General features: G+C 33.5%; 2 protein-coding genes across 3 annotated transcripts; one reads left to right on the top strand and one right to left on the bottom strand.

Moving 5' to 3' along the window:
* Nucleotides 1–982: 982 nt before the first annotated feature.
* LOC108211981 (disease resistance protein RUN1) lies at nucleotides 983–18332 on the top strand. The gene is made up of 11 exons (XM_064090910.1): nucleotides 983–1328; nucleotides 2150–2245; nucleotides 2359–2535; nucleotides 2808–2906; nucleotides 3101–3343; nucleotides 3578–3980; nucleotides 12123–12747; nucleotides 13113–14196; nucleotides 14367–14651; nucleotides 15311–17127; nucleotides 17483–18332. Exons 2-11 carry the CDS (start codon nucleotides 2171–2173, stop codon nucleotides 17562–17564), a joined length of 4890 nt encoding a protein of 1629 aa, XP_063946980.1. The 5' UTR covers nucleotides 983–1328; nucleotides 2150–2170; the 3' UTR covers nucleotides 17565–18332.
* On the bottom strand, nucleotides 4508–8511 carry LOC108213117 (2,3-bisphosphoglycerate-dependent phosphoglycerate mutase 1). 2 transcript variants are annotated; one of them, XM_017384860.2, is made up of 8 exons: nucleotides 8138–8511; nucleotides 6633–6904; nucleotides 6210–6433; nucleotides 5891–6009; nucleotides 5649–5805; nucleotides 5439–5540; nucleotides 5240–5359; nucleotides 4508–4847 (listed from the first exon to the last, which is right to left on the bottom strand). In XM_017384860.2, the coding sequence occupies exons 2-8, from the start codon at nucleotides 6901–6903 to the stop codon at nucleotides 4803–4805; spliced, it is 1038 nt and encodes a 345-aa protein (XP_017240349.1). In that variant the 5' UTR covers nucleotide 6904; nucleotides 8138–8511; the 3' UTR covers nucleotides 4508–4802. The 2 variants fall into 2 exon arrangements, with proteins under 2 accessions (XP_017240349.1, XP_017240348.1); XM_017384859.2 differs by having other exon boundaries at nucleotides 8160–8510.
* Nucleotides 18333–18424: the final 92 nt, after the last annotated feature.

Below are 18424 nucleotides of genomic sequence, written 5' to 3'. Positions count from 1 at the left end.
TATACAATAAATACAAGTTCACACCAAAAACAAGGAAATAACTATTCTCATCCAAAAATTTATATTTGGGTTATTCATGGAGGTTAATAAATTTTATGTTATAATAATGAAAAAATAAGAAAAGTGAAAATCATGTATGTTTAATGTAAAGATACGTATAACAGATAAAAGAAGTTATTTCTTATATTATAAAATTTTAGTATATGTGCTAAGTTTCTAATTGTAAAAAATTAAATGGCGTACCTCAAAAAAAATTGTGTGAAAAAAATGATTGGGATGGAGGAAGTACATCTTGATTGACTTGATAATATTTTTATATAAATATATCGAGTTACATATTAGTTCTGCGATCAAAAATTTAGAAATGTGTTAAAAAAAATGAAACTTTCATTTATAAATTAACTTAAGATTTTTACAAGTTTCATACTTCTTTGGATTACATACCTATTTGCCCGTATTTCGAACTTCCTATAAAGTATAGTTTCATAATATTTTTTATATTATTTTTTATTTTAAATAAAAGTTTAAATATCAAAATTTTATTTAAAAAGTAAAAATAATATTATATATATTTTAACAAAATTTTGAAAAACGTGTCAAAAATAATGTATACAATTAAATAAATTAGGGAGTACACTTTTCTTTCGATCTTCTTCTAAAGTACTAATTGAACTGTCTAACAAAGCGCACAACGTATATTAAATTTAAGAAAGTTTACAGACTAACCGTTCTTTAATCCATCACTACTCATGTGTTAATTATAGATAGACACGAAGATACCATCAACACAAACACGTGAGCCATTAAATCTAAACAAATGTTTCTTCTTTCATTTTAACCCAAAATATTTTAACTCACAGATCCGTATCTGTTCTAACGAATATCCATCATCCATATATGCTAATAAAATAACGAGTAATCAATAAGAACGATAATCGAAGGATGACAGGCGTCACACGATCATCCAAACAAGTGTCTCAGACTGATAATGTAGTATATGCAAAACTATTGGTAAACACAAAATAATGTCCTAATCTCTGAAATAATCTATGTTTTTCTGTCAAGTAAATACCTTGCAAATAGTCCATGTTGACAGCGAACAAGATGGTCGAAATTTGAAAAGAAGCTCAGTCAATTTTTACTAATCTCACATGGCTTTGCCTACCAAATACGAATAAATCCAACCGCCAAAATCTTTTATGCTATAGTCCAAATTGACAAGGACCCATTTTAATCCTTTTCTTTTTTAAGATACCCTTTTGATGGTTGACCCCATTTCATCTTCTGAGATCTCTAGATTGATCAGCTAAGTCACTGGAGTTTACAAGGTAATCTTGCAAGTTTTAGCTCTTAATAATCTGTTAGTTGCTCATGTTTAGTGTTGTGATCGTGGTTTAGGGTTAATTTGTTTTAGTTTTGTTGATCATCAGATGATCATGCAATAATTAATTCTTGTTCAAGATGCAAGATGATCAGCTTGTATTTTGACTAGGAACTGTATGAATTCTTATTCCTTCTGATGATTCCAGATTTTGGTTTAAACGATCAGAGAATTTTGTTGATTGTATTTAGAGTGTTTTTTTTTTCGTATTACTGATCACGAATAGGCTATGGTTGTGTTTGTTTACGAGGATTATAATCTCTTTGGTATTCGGGATTGGTACTCATTTTTTCGACAATTAATCCCTTTAAAAAACTATGAACAACATTTGATCATTTTCGAGTTCACTTTTGAGATTGTTAGTACCGTCCTCTCACTAATTACTATAATACCGTAAAGTTGGACTTGAATTGATTGGAATTGATAGATGAGATTACTTAGACGGGATGGAATGGAAAATTTAAAAAAATCCCATTCTGATATTGATGTATTGTATTCGAATTGATTTTTGGTAATCGGAGAGTTTTGTTTGAACAATCATATTAAAGTTTTTGCTGTGTAGACCAGATAATGATTACGTTTGAGTTTTTCTGCATAGTACTGATCAGTAAAAGTTCACTTTATCGGTTGATTAATATTACATAGCCTGCAGTATATACAATGTTATAGCAGTTGAGATTAAGGGATTCTACAATTGAATTACTTTTTTAATTCAAAGAATCGAAGTTGTAAAATCTCTATGAATTAATTGTGGAATGTGGCCTACAGGCTACAGGTAAACTCGACGCTATGGCTACCGATTTGAAAAAATCCACATCAAGTGGACGTGAAAATTGTTTGACATCAGAAGAGCAGCAGAAGAAGGTGCATTATCTTCTCCTATTACTGATTCTATGTTGCCAAATCTTTAAATTTGATAATTACACTAAATAAGAGAAGGCTTAAATGCTCCGGAAATAATTGATTGTGAATTACAGATCAATGAGGTGAGAAGTTTAATTGGGCCAGTTCCGGATAGGTTGTCTCAATATTGCTCTAATCAAACAATTTCAAGATATTTGATAGCACGGAATTGGAATGTCAAGAAGGCAACGAAAATGCTTAAAGATTCTTTGAAATGGAGATTGGAATACAAGCCGGATGAGATTCGCTGGGTAAGTTTTTACCTGCAAACTTTCTGTATTAATTTACAATTCCAAGTGATCCTACCTTAATCCCTATAAGGAGACAACCCGACAAAAGCTAATTTACAGTGCATAGATAGAAAAGATTACATGATGGCATAATTATAAGTCGATGAAAGAAATATGTGTTTAGTTTGTGTTTCAGCCAATTTTTTTTTTTTTTTGCTAATTTGCTTCAGCCATTTAATATATTTGATATAATAATACATGTTTATTATTTTTATTTTGCCTCTATGTTCTAGGATGATATTGCTCATGAAGCAGAAACAGGGAAGATCTACAAAGCTAATTATAAGGATAAGCAGGGGAGAACAGTTCTTGTCATGCGACCTAGATGCCAGGTTTTTCCCTCACCTTTATGTTTGTATGTCGGATTAGATGCTGATTTACTGTATGTCAGATTAGATGCAGTCATGTTAAGTTGAACTTTTTCTCAGTTGATTATAGCATTAATAAGTTGGTCGATAGGAATTAAATCTAAGGATTCTACAGGTAAAACATAGACTAACTGCGACAATATTGTAAATGGCTACAGAACACCAAGTCCACGAAAGGCCAGATTAGATATTTAGTATATTGCATGGAGAATGCCATTTTCAGTCTTCCAGAAGAACAGGGGCAAGTGGTCTGGCTGATTGATTTTCATGGCTTTAATATGTCCCATATATCGTTCAAGGTCACAAGAGAAACGGCTATTGTTCTGCAAGAACGTTACCCGGAGAGACTGGGTATTGCAATTTTATACAATGCACCAAAGTTCTTTGAACCATTCTGGAAGGTAGTCCTTAACAACTCCTTTTACCTTTCTTAGTGTACAAGATAATTCTGAACTTGGCTTCAAAGCTCTAACTGGTATATAGCTATTAAGAGAAAGTGTAGTCTACCACCTTCTTGAACTGCTATGTTCTGGATGGCGATTTTGTTGAACTATCTATTTGTGCATACGTTTAACAGTTATTTAGTACTAAACAAATGGTAATAATTTTCTTTCTAAAGCGATTTGTATATACAGCTAGCAAAACCCTTTCTGGAGCCCAAGACGGCCAATAAAGTCAAATTCTTTTACCCAGAAGATCCCAGTTCTACGAAAGCAATGGAGGAGTTATTCGACATGGAGCTAGTTGAGACTGCATTTGGCGGAAAAGGTGATGCAGAATTTGATATCAACAAGTATGCTGAAAGAATGAAAGAAGATGATAAAAAGATATCCGCTTCCTTGGCAAATGTCTCTAATTCAGACCCTGTGATCCCGGAATCTTATTTAGAAACCTCTGAAGATAAAGTTGTGGATGAATCATCTTCGGGTAATGCTGATATGGATGATATTGATGAAGCTGGAGAGAAATTGTCCATTGATACAGTTGATAAGCATGAATTGTCTCCTAACAAATCGCCAGGCATTACAATTTCAACCTGACTCTGTCGATGGAAATGACACAAACTGAAATCAGATGAATAACTTCAAATTTTCTAAGAATCAAGTATATGTGAACTGTGAAGTAACATTAGTTGAGCCGCGTTCTATGCCTTCAGAGCTTTATATATTATTGTATATTTGAACTGCAGTCATGCTTTTTGCAGTGCTGTAGAGAACATTTTCACATTTCCTGTCTATAAATTAAAGCCATTCGACAAGTGAAGCCTCCATTAGCAGAACTTTGTCCTCAGTTTCATGCAAACGATAAGCTGTGAGCACGCTCTCTGTTACGTTTGTGTCAACAATTTAGTACAATACAGCAGTTACTGGAACTTGTGTGATACTGAATTACAGGGTTTTTTTTTCATCTTCTTCAAAAACTTCTGATCAGAAGTCATCTTTCTCTGAAAAACCAAAATCTACACAGTACCATACTTGTATTTTACGTTTAATCCGACAAATTTACACTTGTAATTCTTGTAACTAACTATGCCTAGGACAAAAAAAAACTAGTTGGAAATCAGATACATGGGAACAGTGAGAATGTATTGGCTTATTGCAGATGATATTACCACAGAAAATTAAAGATGGTTGCCAAAAAATAAAGAAAGAACTGAATGGAAGTCCAACATAACACTGTTCTTATCTCGATCTCTATTGCCAGATTTAATTCTCTTGTAGACATACCCAAATGCACTAATAAAACCGCACTTGGTTAAAATACAAGTACAAGTAAAGTAGCATCTTCACTGTAAATATGAGAACTATATTAGTACAAGGTGCCTGTATTTGAACAACTTATTTGTCCCCGCCTTAGTCATCAGTTTACCATCTCATCTAGCTTCTGCCTGTACTTGGCCAAATTCTGCAATCGAGGAAACAGAGAATAATCTTGGTCAATGACAAATCATTTGAAATTTGAAGTATAAGGATGTAAATGGATGCATAGTGTTTGCTTACCAATTTTAATTTTACTTAGTAGTATCTATATACTATCTGAATTTTTTCCTGCACTATATATGTTTTTTCTCAGGGATATACACTACATATTTATTTCATCTAGAACACTTAAAACTAGGGGAAATCATAGATGGTGCTTAAAGCCGAATTGCAGTAAGTCGTCTAAGTTTGTTAAACCTGGTTATGCTTTCTATAAAAGACTATAATTAGGGGTTGATTTGTTTCGGATTTTTTTCATTAAGATGTATTCTCTAGTCCAAACTTTGTATGACTATAACAAACAAGAAAGCAACACACCTTGGTATAAGCATAAACTCCTGCCTCTGTAGGTGCAGCAGGACTGCCCCTCCTGATAAATTCTCCTTCCTTGGATATGTAAAGCATAGGTATCCCAGTGGATAATTCCAAGCTGATAACCTGAATACATGAAATTTCTGTATCGTGTAAATCACAAGTTAAAAAAAGAGGTGGAAAGCTCTATAAAACAAAACAGTACCTCCTCGGAAGTTAATTTGTCAAGATACATTATGATAGACCTCAACGAGTTTCCGTGTGCAGCAATCATTACATTCTTCCCAGATAAAAGTTGAGGCTCAATCTGATTCAATGATTTTCAGGGTTATATTTAAAAATGAAGCAGGGGATTCTAATTACGTTGAACAATAAAACACAACTTTAGTAAATGCGACGGACTTATCAAGCCCACCTGCTCCTTAAAGTAAGCAACCGCTCTCTCAGCACACATTTCCAAGCTCTCACCATTTGGTGGAGGGGTATCATAGCTACGACGCCACACGTGTACTTGTTCTTTTCCATATCTATCTGCTGTTTCTTGTTTATTTAGACCCTGAAGTTCCCCATACCTAAGAAAATGATACATGTTGTGAGCACAGAGTAAATAACAAGAGGGATATAATGAAATATAAAAGAATAAAAGAAGTAACGCACATTCTTTCATTCAGTTGCCAAGCTGTCACAACCGGAATGCATTGCTTTTTCGTCTCCTCGCTAAAAATCTGACTCCACGCTTTAGCCTGTTCACTTTCATTATGCATAATAATGGGTACCTGCAAATTAAGGACAAAACCCCAAATTAGTAAGAACAACGTCTACTGCTCTTTTAAAAAATTAATTTTCAATTTAAATCTTAGCTTCCATGGTAAGATGCGTTACACTTTGAATGTCAGGATCTATGTCCCTAAACAAGAATATATAACAAAACTAAAGAATACCAAGAAAATTAAGAATAAGAGCTAGAAAACAATACCTTTTTGCGTCGGTGTTCTGTCATGGCAAGCATAGCAGTCATCTGAGCACGAATCAGTGCAGATGTATAGATCAAATCAACTGGTATGTTGCTTATTCTCTTACCAGCAGCTATTGCCTCTTCCACACCCTTCTTACTTAACGGTACATCAACACAACCAGTAAACAAATTCTTTTCATTCCAAAGAGATTCACCATGCCTAATCAAGATCAAAGCAGCTTCATCTAGAGGGGCAGAAAACAGATGTATTTAATTTTCCTCGCAAATGGTATATTGGTGTAAATATTTAAGTTTTAATAAAACCATGTATCAATTAAACCATATATATTTAAGTTTGGATCAAACCATGTAACAATTAAACCATATATCTTTCTCTACATCTTCAATATCACATCAAAGCCGAAATAGAGTGAGATGTCTTACTTGATTTCTTATTTAAACCATTGTTGTTTTTACTCAATGGAGTTGAAACAGGGTTGACGACAGTAGTATGAGAAGATGTGGCTTCAATCACACCAAAGTTCCTCTTCTTGGAGTAATAAATTCCACTTCTTGAAAGTCCTATATCAACTCTGAATGCATTTGTGATCAACCTTATGGAAGCATTATTAGCCTTGTGATGCAAGCTAGACTTGTTAAAATAACCATGTGATGGAAGAGTTCCAGAAGCCTGGTGAAAAGTGGTTGCTGCCATTCTAAAGAAAAAAAAAAAAACAAAGCAATAAGATTAGTGTATGTTGTAATTCATCCTACCTATACACAGGGAATTAAAAATAACTAAATCATGGATTTCATAAAAATATGAAACAACAAAAGTGAATACAAATTGAAGAAAGCTATTTACAAGCCAAATTTAGCTTAATGAACAATTTTTTTCAGTTCATTGAAAACTTTTGACTTTGTCTAGTAAGATTTTGTATATACCGAGAGTTAAATAATAACAGAAATCACAAATTTCATCATATACCCAATTCCACCAAACTAAATGTCTAGCATAGGCCATCTCTAACCTAATTTAAACAACCTATTGAAAATAAACCGATAAATATCATCTTTTTAGTCAAGGACAAGTCCAGGCAATAACCACAATACGAAGTTTATACAAAAACAGAAAGTAAATATATAGTCTTAAACCCCACCAAACCAAATGTCTGACAAGTACAGCAATGAAGTTAGACAGCATTAAAGCATCAACTAGTTACCAACTACAAAACCAACAAGTAGTATCAGACTTGACTACAACCTTAACAACTGATATAATTTACACACAAAGATAGGTACATCAATAAAAGAATTAAAAAAAATAAAAATAAGGTAATATAGTAACAGAATATCTAAAGAGTATTTATCTTAATGATCAATTTCTTCCGGTTCATCGACCGAGTTATTCTAAACAATCCCATTATGCAAAGGTCTTGTATAACCACAATCATATAATTACATAAGATCAAAAGTTTTTTCATATACCCAATTCCACCAAACTAAATCCCTAAAATTGATAACCATTACAAATTAAACATTAACAACCATCTGCTTGAGTGAACCAATTTTACCACCTCCTTGTAAAAAAATCTGACAATTTTAGAGTCTATTTAGCCAGAACTCAGAAGAATCCCAAACAACCACCAAAATCTGAAGTCTATATGTATATAAGCAAATTACATTCATCATAAACCCCCCACAAAACCAAATGACTAGAATATACATCAATCAAACAAAACAACATCAGATCACCAACTAGGAATTAACTACAAGAATCAAATTCACCTGCAAAACCCACAAAAATGAATACAAAAACCCAACACAATCTATCAAAAATGCAGGTACAACAATAAAACAACTCAATAAGCTAAAAAACACAATAAAGCAATCAAATATCAAAAGGGCAATTCCAGTTCCTAAAAAAAAGAGTAAACAAACACAAAAACCTTGATCTTAATGAAAAGTCACCTCAAAAAGCTTCAACAAGATGAAGAAATCAACAGAGTGGAGATGAATATATAGGTGAGGAAAATGAGTGTTTGGACAAAAGGGGTTGGCGAAGAAACCGAGGAAATGTAGACGGAGAAGAAGATGTCCCAAGAAAGCAACCAACCCAGTTGTTATATCAAACTAAATGAAGTCTCGTGCACCATTTAAGCTGTTGTAGATTGTCCCTGTATAATTTATTGATACGCTTGGGAGGAATCGTAGGTACAGAGAGGAACAGAGAAACGTCAAAGGTTTTGGTCTTTTTCGGCCCACGCAGTTGAAGACAAAGTGAAGTCTGTGTGGCGTCTCAAAGTAGATGAAACAAATCTATGGAGCATGTGTCTATTTATTTCTTTCCGGTTGGCTTTTAAAAAGAATATTGCTCCGAAATTTTTCACAAATCAGGTGACATGTGATTTTAATAAGTTCACAAATCAGGTGACATGTGATTTTAATAAGATAATTTATGGATATACAAGTATTATTGTTTATATGAATGAAATTAATCAAAAATATTAATTAAATTCGGAATAAAATTAGAAATAACTTTTAAATAATATTTTTTGTTAAAATATAATAAGGGGGTTTATCTTAGGGGCCGTTTGGATTAGCTTAAAAGAAGTGACTTCTTGCTTATAATAAAGAAGTGGAGTAGAAGTGAGAAATAAATAAGTTAATAAAGTGTTCGTAAAAGAAGCAGAAGCTGTGAGAGAGAATGTAGCATTTTCACCTTCTGAAAAGTGCTTCTAATTCTTTACACAAACGGGTCAAGAGAAGCAGAAGTTAGAAGCACCTTCTACTTCTCTCAACCAATCACGCCCTTAGTATTGTGAAAATTAAATAAATAATATATTATATTTTGACAATTTTCTTCCCGTCTAATTAAGCTATGCAGTTGATTTTGATTATTAAAGACTTTAATTAATCCTAAAAAGTCAACAAAAATGGATTGCAGCATACTTTCTTGTAGATTTGATTGAGAGCGTCTCATTGATTGATATAATTGCACATAAATAATATAAATCTTACAATTATAGCTGGGTTTCGATATTTTTATGATCTAAAATTTTAGAATATCAAATACAAATAAGATTTTATATATTTTATTATATCTTAATTTGATATCACAAAAATTTGAATTATATAATTAAAATCTTAATACTCAAAAGTAAACAAAATTGAACACTCTCAAATTTTAATATATTACATGAATCAAACTGAATACCCTATTTTAGAATCCAGTTTCTTTAGAAACAAATTATATATATCCTTAAATATGTTGTCATATATTTATCAATATTGATTGTTTTGTTCATGTACATACTGTTTATGACCAATCACAATTTTTCTGTACAATGATATGATTTTACAGTTCCACACCAAACAATTTTTAGATGTCGAATTCAATTATTTTTGGTTAATAACAAACATTCTCACTAACTCGGCAATTCAACTGGACTCCGAAGGTAAGACAAATATTACTTAAATAAGACTAGAATATTCTCAAAATATACTTTCTCTTAACTTTTATTTTAAGTAAACAAACCTCATTCTTAGTCAAATGAAAACACTAGCTAACCTTTGGAGAATCTGCGGGGCTCATTGAAAGGGTACTTTAATTGACAAATTTCTTCATTTCCTCAAATTTCTATTAGTGTGAATACAACTCATGATCTCCGGACTAATCATATTAGTGTTTTTATTTACTTTCTCTAACAATAATATCTCTACACAAATGTTATATTAATGTTTATCATTTAACCGATGTGCTATAATTGTCAATTAACAACATCTTTTTCCTGAACAAGCTACAATAAAGCTGCATGGGCTCATTTTAATCTAAATCCTCATAGTAAAGAAGAAATTATACACAAATATACCTCATATATAAGAAAGCATAAATATAAAATTGATTTCAATCTTCACTAGACTGAAATTATTTAAAAATTATAGCAACTATAAATTTTTTCGAGCATCTCCAAGAACCTCTTCATTTAGGCTCTTGACTTGACATTTCAGGAGGATGAGGAAAAAAGTTGCTTCAAGAGACTCTTAGTGGCTCCCTAAATCACTAAGAGCCTCTTGTTCCTCTCTCCTCTCTCCTCAGAGTTAAGAGCCACCACATAGCTCTTAACTTAATTTTGCACAATAAAAAATTATTTCACTCCAATTCATCTTCACCTTTCCCTCTCATCTTGTTTTATAGTGGAGCCTAATATGAATAAAATACAAAATAGAGAAGAGATACAGAGAGTATTGTTAGAGTTTACGCTCTTAAATTTGTATTAAATTGCTAAGAGCCGCATTATCTATATTACATTTAAGAGTCAATTAAGAAGCTCTCGGATATGCTCTGGTAGCCCATGAGTATTGAATTGGAATTTGTACAAAATGTCCAATGAATGCTGGAAAAAGCGGACACCAAACAATGCAGCTCTTCAAAGTCTCCAAATAACATCCAAGTTTCCACCTAACTCATGCCAAAACGCACCTAACACTTACGTATATGAAAATGCGTTTTCTTTTTAACGAGAATAACAAATAAAAACAATCGACGAATAAAGATTCACAAAACAATAAAAAATGAACACACACAGTATAGAACAGATTAAATCAAAATCTTAATCACCAAAACTATAATTGCTTGTCATATCTTGAATTCTTACAGAGTATTCATCTAAATATTGCTGAAATAAATACTGGTTTTAAAAATAAATAATCTAACAATTTATTGTAGTGAATAGTGATGAAAAACAAGTATATCTGATTTGACAGAGTGCGTTGTGTTGAATGCGAACATATTCAAAAAACGATTATAATTATGATTTATATAAATTCTTGTCCATGAATAGATATCGAAAACTTATAAGATCATGATGCGAATAGTAAAACACAACCACCTCAAGCACCTGATATATGCATATAAATATCTGATTATGGGATAGAGGGACTCTTAATAAGAAAGTTTCACTAAAAAGAATAAAATAATTTAAATAATAAAATCATCATTTAGTGCACATTCGCAACAACAAACCAATCTTGCCTTGACCATTGGGCCTTGTCCTAAGCATCACATTGATATGGGCCAATACTTGCCAATCTATTCTCAGCTTTCGCAGATTTAAACAATCTACATAATACAATTGGGTCTTGTCCTAAGCATCACATTGATATGGGCCTATACTTGCCAATCTATTCTCAGTTTTCGCAGATTTAAACAGTCTACATAATACAATTGGGTCTTGTCCTAAGCATCACATTGATATGGGCCTATACTTGCCAATCTATTCTCAGCTTTCGCAGATTTAAACAGTCTACATAATACATACTCCCTCCGTCCCCCTCAATTGTTTACATTGTAGGGGACATGGAGACGAAGACAATATATGAAAAATGAGTAAAATTAGATGAAAAGTGGGATATCAATATTTAATAGTAATAGATTTGAGATGGTAGAGGAAAGTAGTGGGTGTAATAGTAGTTTTTATTGTTAAATACTCCTATGAGATAGTGGGGGGAAGATAGTGGGTGTAATGATGGGAAAAACTTACTATATATAATAACGTAAAAAAATTAGAGGGATATCCCAAAATAATAACTATAAAAAAATGAGAGGGACAGAGGGAGTATAACATGCATCCCTCATCCCACTACATGTGTATTCTCATCTTATATTATATATTATATACTAATTTTTTTTAATTAATTAAAAGTTAAACGATTTAATTGCAAATTATATATATTATTCAATTTAGAAAGTTAAAATACTTATTTTATTAAAAATATATCAAATCCTCTTTAAAATTTATTTTTCAGATTTATAAAATAATATTTTATATGATAATCAAAATTTGTTTAAATTGATATTTTAATAACTAAAAAAATATAATAATAATAATAATAATAATATATCCAATTTTATGAATTTTCGAGAACGCATAGTGGATACGGAAACTCCAGCATTATATTTTGACCGACTTCAGTTCCACAAAGTTATAAAAGTACACAGCAATGTTATCCTCTCAATAACACTTCCTTTTCTTGAAATGGCTTCGACGTCCACAAGTAATCTTGAATTATCAACTGTTTCTTCTTCTTCTTCATCGTCTCAACCAAGCACCTGGGACGTGTTCTTGAGCTTCTACGGCAAGGACACTCGCGGAAACTTCATTTCACATCTTTACACAGCTTTGGACCAAGCTGGATTTCTGACCTTCAGAGACGATCCTGCTCTTGACAAGGGTGAAGAAATTTCATCTGGGCTACTCAATGCCATCAAAAACTCAAAGATGTTTGTGGTGGTTATCTCGGAGAACTATGCTCGATCCCGATGGTGCCTTGATGAGCTCGCAGAGATCCTTTCAAGTTGTGAGAAAAAAGAGAATCGGGTTGTTCCCGTATTTTACTATGTTGATCCAACCAATGTGAGGTACCAGAAAGGCAGTTTTGGAGAAGCTCTTGAAGCTCATAAGAAGTTTTACTCTGATGATATGATTCACAAGTGGAAATCCGCTCTTGCTCAGATTGCTGACTTATCCGGACACCATCTAAGGAAGGACGCAAAAGAGTATGTCATCTCTATTTTTGACGCTAAATTCTAGCTATTTCAGATTTATTATAGAGTAATGTCACGGGAACCAAATTCTATCCCGAATTTTTTCGGGTTTAATTTGGCGGTTTATGTGCATAGGGAGGGTCCATCATTATTAGTGCAGGTGAAATCAATCAAACATCGTCAACTAGGATTTGAGGAAAAAGAAATTGGGAACAATTTTTGGAATACCTAGTATTTTCCTTTATTATAACAATGTTTGCATTATTATAATTTGAAATTGTGGATTATTTACTTAGCAAAAAAAAAAAAAGAAATTGTGGATTATTTTTTTTATTTTTTATAATATGTACATAACGCTCTAGACTTACACAAAACAGGGACGAAGCACAAATTATTCAAGAAATCATAGTAAAAGTGGCACAAGCATCTACAAAAGTTTTATACCTTGATGAGCATCTATATGGGATAGATTCTGCGGTTGAAGAGATATGTTGGAAACTAAGAATGGAGTTAGATGATGTTCGTGCCATCGGAATCTGTGGGATGGGTGGCATTGGGAAAACTACTACTGCTAAGGCTTTCTATAACAAATATTCCAACTTATTTGATGTCAGCTGCTTTATTGAAAACGTTAGGCAATATTCACACGGAGGTAGTCCTCTACTTCCTTTACTTGAGAGACTAGTAACTGAGCTTCTCAGAAAGAAGGATTGTAAGGTCACTGATGTTGCAAGTGGAATCAGGCAATTGACACAAATTCTTAGATCGAAGAAAGCTCTCATTGTTTTGGATGACCTGGACCAAACAAGCTATTCACAATTTTTAGTAAAGGTTTGCAAATTGTTTTCAGCTAGAAGTAGGATTATTCTTACGACAAGAGATGTAAATATGATATATCAATTAAAAATTGACATGTCTGGAGTAGATGTATACATGGCGAAGAAACTGGAACAAAATGATTCACTGGAGCTCTTTAGTTATCATGCCTTTGGAAAACCAAAACCCACCGCAAGTTTAAGAAATCTCTCACTAAGTTTTGTGAGTCATGCCGGAGGTATTCCATTAGCTACTAAAGTGTTGGGTTCAATATTACGTGGTAGGACTCAAGTGTCATTCTGGATAGGAAAACTCGAAGAAGTCAGGAGATTTCCAGTTAACGACATACATGGAATCCTTCAAGTTAGCTATGATGATTTAAGTGAGATGGAAAAAGAAATTTTTCTCGATATTGCATTTTTCTTTGTCGGAAAGTACCATGTTGATGCTGATGAGATAATTGAATCTTGTGGTTTTTGTCCTAAAGTTGGAATACCGATTCTGGTAGAAAGATGTCTACTACAAATTGATGAGAATTACGAGCTTCATATGCATAATCTTATACAAGATATGGGTAGGGACCTTGGAAAGAGCACACGCTTGTGTTGGCAAGGAACTGCATGGAATGATCTGCAAAATCAAGAGGTAATCAAAACATCATTATATACGTGTAATATTACATCATCAACTAATTCGAGTAACAGTCAGTGTTATGCTATACTTATTGGCATGTTCAAAATTTATATTAATATCAATATCGTGTAATCATATGTTTCTAATGTTAGATTCATTTTCTTGTCATATATAATGATAAGTTTCAGGGTTTAGATAAAATTGAAGGACTCATCATAGATCTTACTCAATCAACGGAGAAACAAATCAATTCCCGGATATTTGAAAAGCTGCCTAAATTAAGATTACTTGAGATTATCAATGCTCATGGTACTAAGGAACATTTCAAAAGTCCATTTCATGAGTTAAGGTGCATTTATTGGAGTCATTGTACATGGACGCAGTTACCTTCCAGTTTTCAAGCACAAAAGTTAGTCTCACTTTATATGGCGTACAGCAATTTGAAGATGTTGTGGAATGGTGCCATGGTATATACTTTTTGATAGCATATGAATAAGTTTGTTATTATTCACTAACAAAATCAAATATAGATATTGGGACCTGGTCCCATGCAACTGTTTGCCAGAAATGTGTTATATAACAAACAGCTCCTGGACCATTGGATGGAAGAGGGGAAGGATGTGATTTAAAATAATAATTGTAGCCGGAGCATGCTAAATAAGTACAGTGCGTTCCAAGTCCAGAATGGTCTGTGGTTATGTAGCGCAATATGCTCCAAAATAAAACCAACTAACCAAATAATATACTCCGCACAAAGGAGCAAACACACTGCCATTCCATTTATCTCTCTCTCTCTCTCTTTCAAACATACACACATATATAATCTATATCATCACTTGATCACTTTAGAATTTCATGTTTCACCTATGTTTGCTGCTTTGCGGTGAGTATATTATTTGGTTGGTTTTGTTTTGGAACGTACACTATGCTTAATAACTACGGACCAATCTGGACTTGGAACATAGCACGGTCCAACTACAGTGACTTTTTTGAATCACAGTCGTCCTCCCTCCATCCAACGGCCCAAGAGCTCTTTGTTATATAACACGCCAAGGACCAGGTCCCATATATATTAGAGAATATATTTTAAAACTTGTTAATTGTGTCTTTGTGCTCTTTTAAACAGCCTTTCAAGAGTCTCAAGATGATAAATCTCGGTTACTCCATGAATTTGACAATGACTCCCAACTTTGGAAATTCAAAATTGATTAAGAGGATATTCTTTGAAGGTTGTGAAAGCCTGTTAAACCTCCACCCGTCAATCAGAGAGTTGACTGGTTTATATATTTTGAATTTGAATGAATGCACCCGTTTGAAGGAATTGGGTGAACCAATCCTTAAACGAAAACGATCACTGCAGCCTATGACACAATGGGCTAGTATGTGGTACTTATACTTGGGGCATTTGAGCAATCTAAGACGATTGCCCGAGCAATTGGGTGATATGAAAGGGTTAAAACTTCTCGATGCAAATCACACTGCAATCGAAGAACTCCCGGATTCAATTACTCAATTGGAGGGATTGTATGAATTGGAGTTGTCTAATTGCAAGAAGCTAAGAAAGCTACCTGAGGAGTTTGGAAATATGAAAGGCTTAAGCATATTCAAAGCGTGCAATACTGCAATTAGTAAATTACCAGATTCATTTGCAGGTCTCATTAATTTGGTTAAACTGGATTTGTCTTGCTGCAAAAGCCTTAGGTCTCTTCCAAATGACATATGGAAGCTTACATTGCTGGAAGTATTAAATCTGGGTCAGTGTTCAAAGCTGGACCGATTGCCCGAGCAATTGGGGAAGATGCAATGCTTAGAACATCTTTATGCATCTCAAACAGCAATTGAAGAAGTATCAGATTCTATCGAGCTACTGAGTAAGCTACAAGTGTTGAATCTAGGTTATTGTAAGAAACTTAAATATGTTCCTAATAGTGTATGGAAGCTTCCATCACTTGAACAATTATATCTGCTGCGAACGGGCATGGACGACATCGGTGGAATTAAAATTCCCGGTGCAGCGAAAGATATAAAGTTGGTTGCTTTAGGTCTAAGTTGTAATATAAGATTATGGCTGCCATTGATTCAAAGTTTCTCTTCTTTGAAAAGATTAGTTCTCTCTGATATGGGTGAGAGTTTATCGTCAACCAAACCATTCAGTCTCTCTAAGCTTGTCAACCTGAAGTTTCTGGAATTGAATGCTAATACAAGTGTTGGGCCATCATTTCCTGAACTTCCGCCTAGTTTAACACAGTTAACCCTATGTTCCCATGCAACATTGGTACGTCTACCCGATTTATCCAGCTTGAAACAGTTAAAGATGTTGGATATAGTAGGTTGCTGCAGCCTGGAATCACTTCCTCCACTTCCTCCTCATCTTCAATCACTTACAGTTTATGACTGCACAAGCCTACAAGATCTACCAGATATGTCAGCGTTGAAGGGTTTGTTATATTTGTATTTTGGTAGGTGCGGGAATAGTAAATCAGTTGGTTTGAAGAGTTCCTATGTTTTTACCAGGGTTTCAAAACGGTTCAGCTACAGAAGCATTGGGAGTAAACTCCGTTTCAATATCCCACCACTGCTGGAAGATGACTTCTTATGTCTTGCACTCTGGGTTCTTTTTACATCCAAGAATGATTATCGATATAGTATAAGTGCTGCTGTTACTAATCAAACGAATGGTTTCTCAATGGGCTATTTGATCCCAGTATATTCTGGTGGCACAGGGGTACAAGAATATTCTCTATCAAGATGCATACATAGAGATGAAATCTCATTAACAACTGGAGATAGAATTGAGATTTCATTTCAGAGACAGTTATATGATTCAAATGGAGAGGAAGCTCCTTTTAAAGAAGTGAAGGTGAAGGCCTGTGCGGCCCATGTGATACAAAAAACACACTCAACTCCTGATTTTCCCTCTGTTTTGAATTTCTTCCTTAACAGGTACTTTTTCTTAATTATTAATAAAAGTTTGCTCATATTTACGAGTCTTTTATTCATCTGAGCTTTTAAATTTTTTGTGATGGGTACAGAAAGAACATTAGAAGATATATTTTTCTGTCTCGTCTGTTAGATTCATATAATTGTAGTTGTTACTTTTATTGTTAAGTTGAAATTAATAAGCTCTCTTCATACTGGATTAAAAAGTTCGGTTTTATTAACCCAGGGTGACTCTTTTCTTCTCCTGTTTTTCTTTACAAAACATTGTAATTGTTTTTTTAATCATGTGACAGGCTCCAGTTCTCTTTAGTTTTTTGGACTGATAGTAGCACAATTTTGTCTGATTAACATTTAACAGGGATGAATCAAACACTGTCAGAGAAATTGTGGAGAATGTGGGACTACAAGTATCTACAAGAGTTTCAGACCTTGACCAATAACTATTTGAAATAGATTCTGTTGTTGAAGATATCTGTGAAGAACTAAGCATGGAGTCAAATCTTGTCTGAGTCATTTGAAATATACCAGATCGGAGAAATCAGGGAAACTAAAATTACCAAAACTTTCTAGAACAAATACTGTAACAACTTGATACAGCTCCTTTGTTTAGAATGTCAAACAATAATATACACAAGGAGCTAAAACTTTTATGTGCTTTTCTTGAGTAACTCCTACTGAGCTTCTTAAAAGGAAGGAGCAGAAGGTCCGTGATGTTGAAAGTGGAATAAGACGACTGAAACAAAGAATTTGTTCAAAAGAGCTGTCATTGTTTTGGATGATCTTGACCGATCATGTTATTGCCAATTTCTAGCAAGGTTTTGCAACTTGTTTTACGGTGGAAGTAGAATTTTGATCACGACAAGAGATACAAACCTGCCAAATCTGTTGAAGTTAGATATTTGACAAGTGGATTTATGCATGCATGGTGAAGGAGTTGGGGAAAAGTGATCTGTCGGAGCTCTTTAATTATCATAGTATCATGCCTCCGGAAAATCAATGCCTGAAAGAAGTTTCAGAGAGCTCTTTAACCTATGCCCCGGAGGTCTTCCATCAGAGCATTGGATTTGTTATATATGGTCCTCGTAGACTATAATTTTGAGGACTTCACAAAGTCTGGCCATTCCCCTAATATTTAAGATTCATTTTTCCTTTCTCGGAAGTAGGTAATAAGTAGGTTTGCTTATCAATAACTAAATATTCATTTTTCACTTTTTGTACATTCCTTCTTATATAGTATATTTTTTAAATGCATTATCTTTTGGTTAATAAATTTTAAATTTAATAATTATAATAATAATAA

This window comes from Daucus carota, chromosome 3 (assembly GCF_001625215.2).
Source record: "Daucus carota subsp. sativus chromosome 3, DH1 v3.0, whole genome shotgun sequence".
Taxonomy (NCBI): domain Eukaryota; kingdom Viridiplantae; phylum Streptophyta; class Magnoliopsida; order Apiales; family Apiaceae; genus Daucus; species Daucus carota.
Note: the sequence above shows the minus strand (reverse complement) of the source record. Positions and strands in the feature narration are given on the sequence as shown.

Coding starts and splice junctions, on each gene's coding strand:
- LOC108211981 (XM_064090910.1), top strand. CDS start 2,171: ATGGCTACCGATTTGAAAAAATCCACATCAAGTGGACGTGAAAATTGT. Junction 3,344..3,577: donor TCTTTGAACCATTCTGGAAG/GTAGTCCTTAAC, acceptor TTGTATATACAG/CTAGCAAAACCCTTTCTGGA. Junction 3,981..12,122: donor AGGCATTACAATTTCAACCT/GACTCTGTCGAT, acceptor GAGAACGCATAG/TGGATACGGAAACTCCAGCA.
- LOC108213117 (XM_017384860.2), bottom strand. CDS start 6,903: ATGGCAGCAACCACTTTTCACCAGGCTTCTGGAACTCTTCCATCACAT. Junction 5,541..5,648: donor TTGCTTACTTTAAGGAGCAG/GTGGGCTTGATA, acceptor TCATTGAATCAG/ATTGAGCCTCAACTTTTATC. Junction 4,848..5,239: donor GAGTTTATGCTTATACCAAG/GTGTGTTGCTTT, acceptor CCTCGATTGCAG/AATTTGGCCAAGTACAGGCA.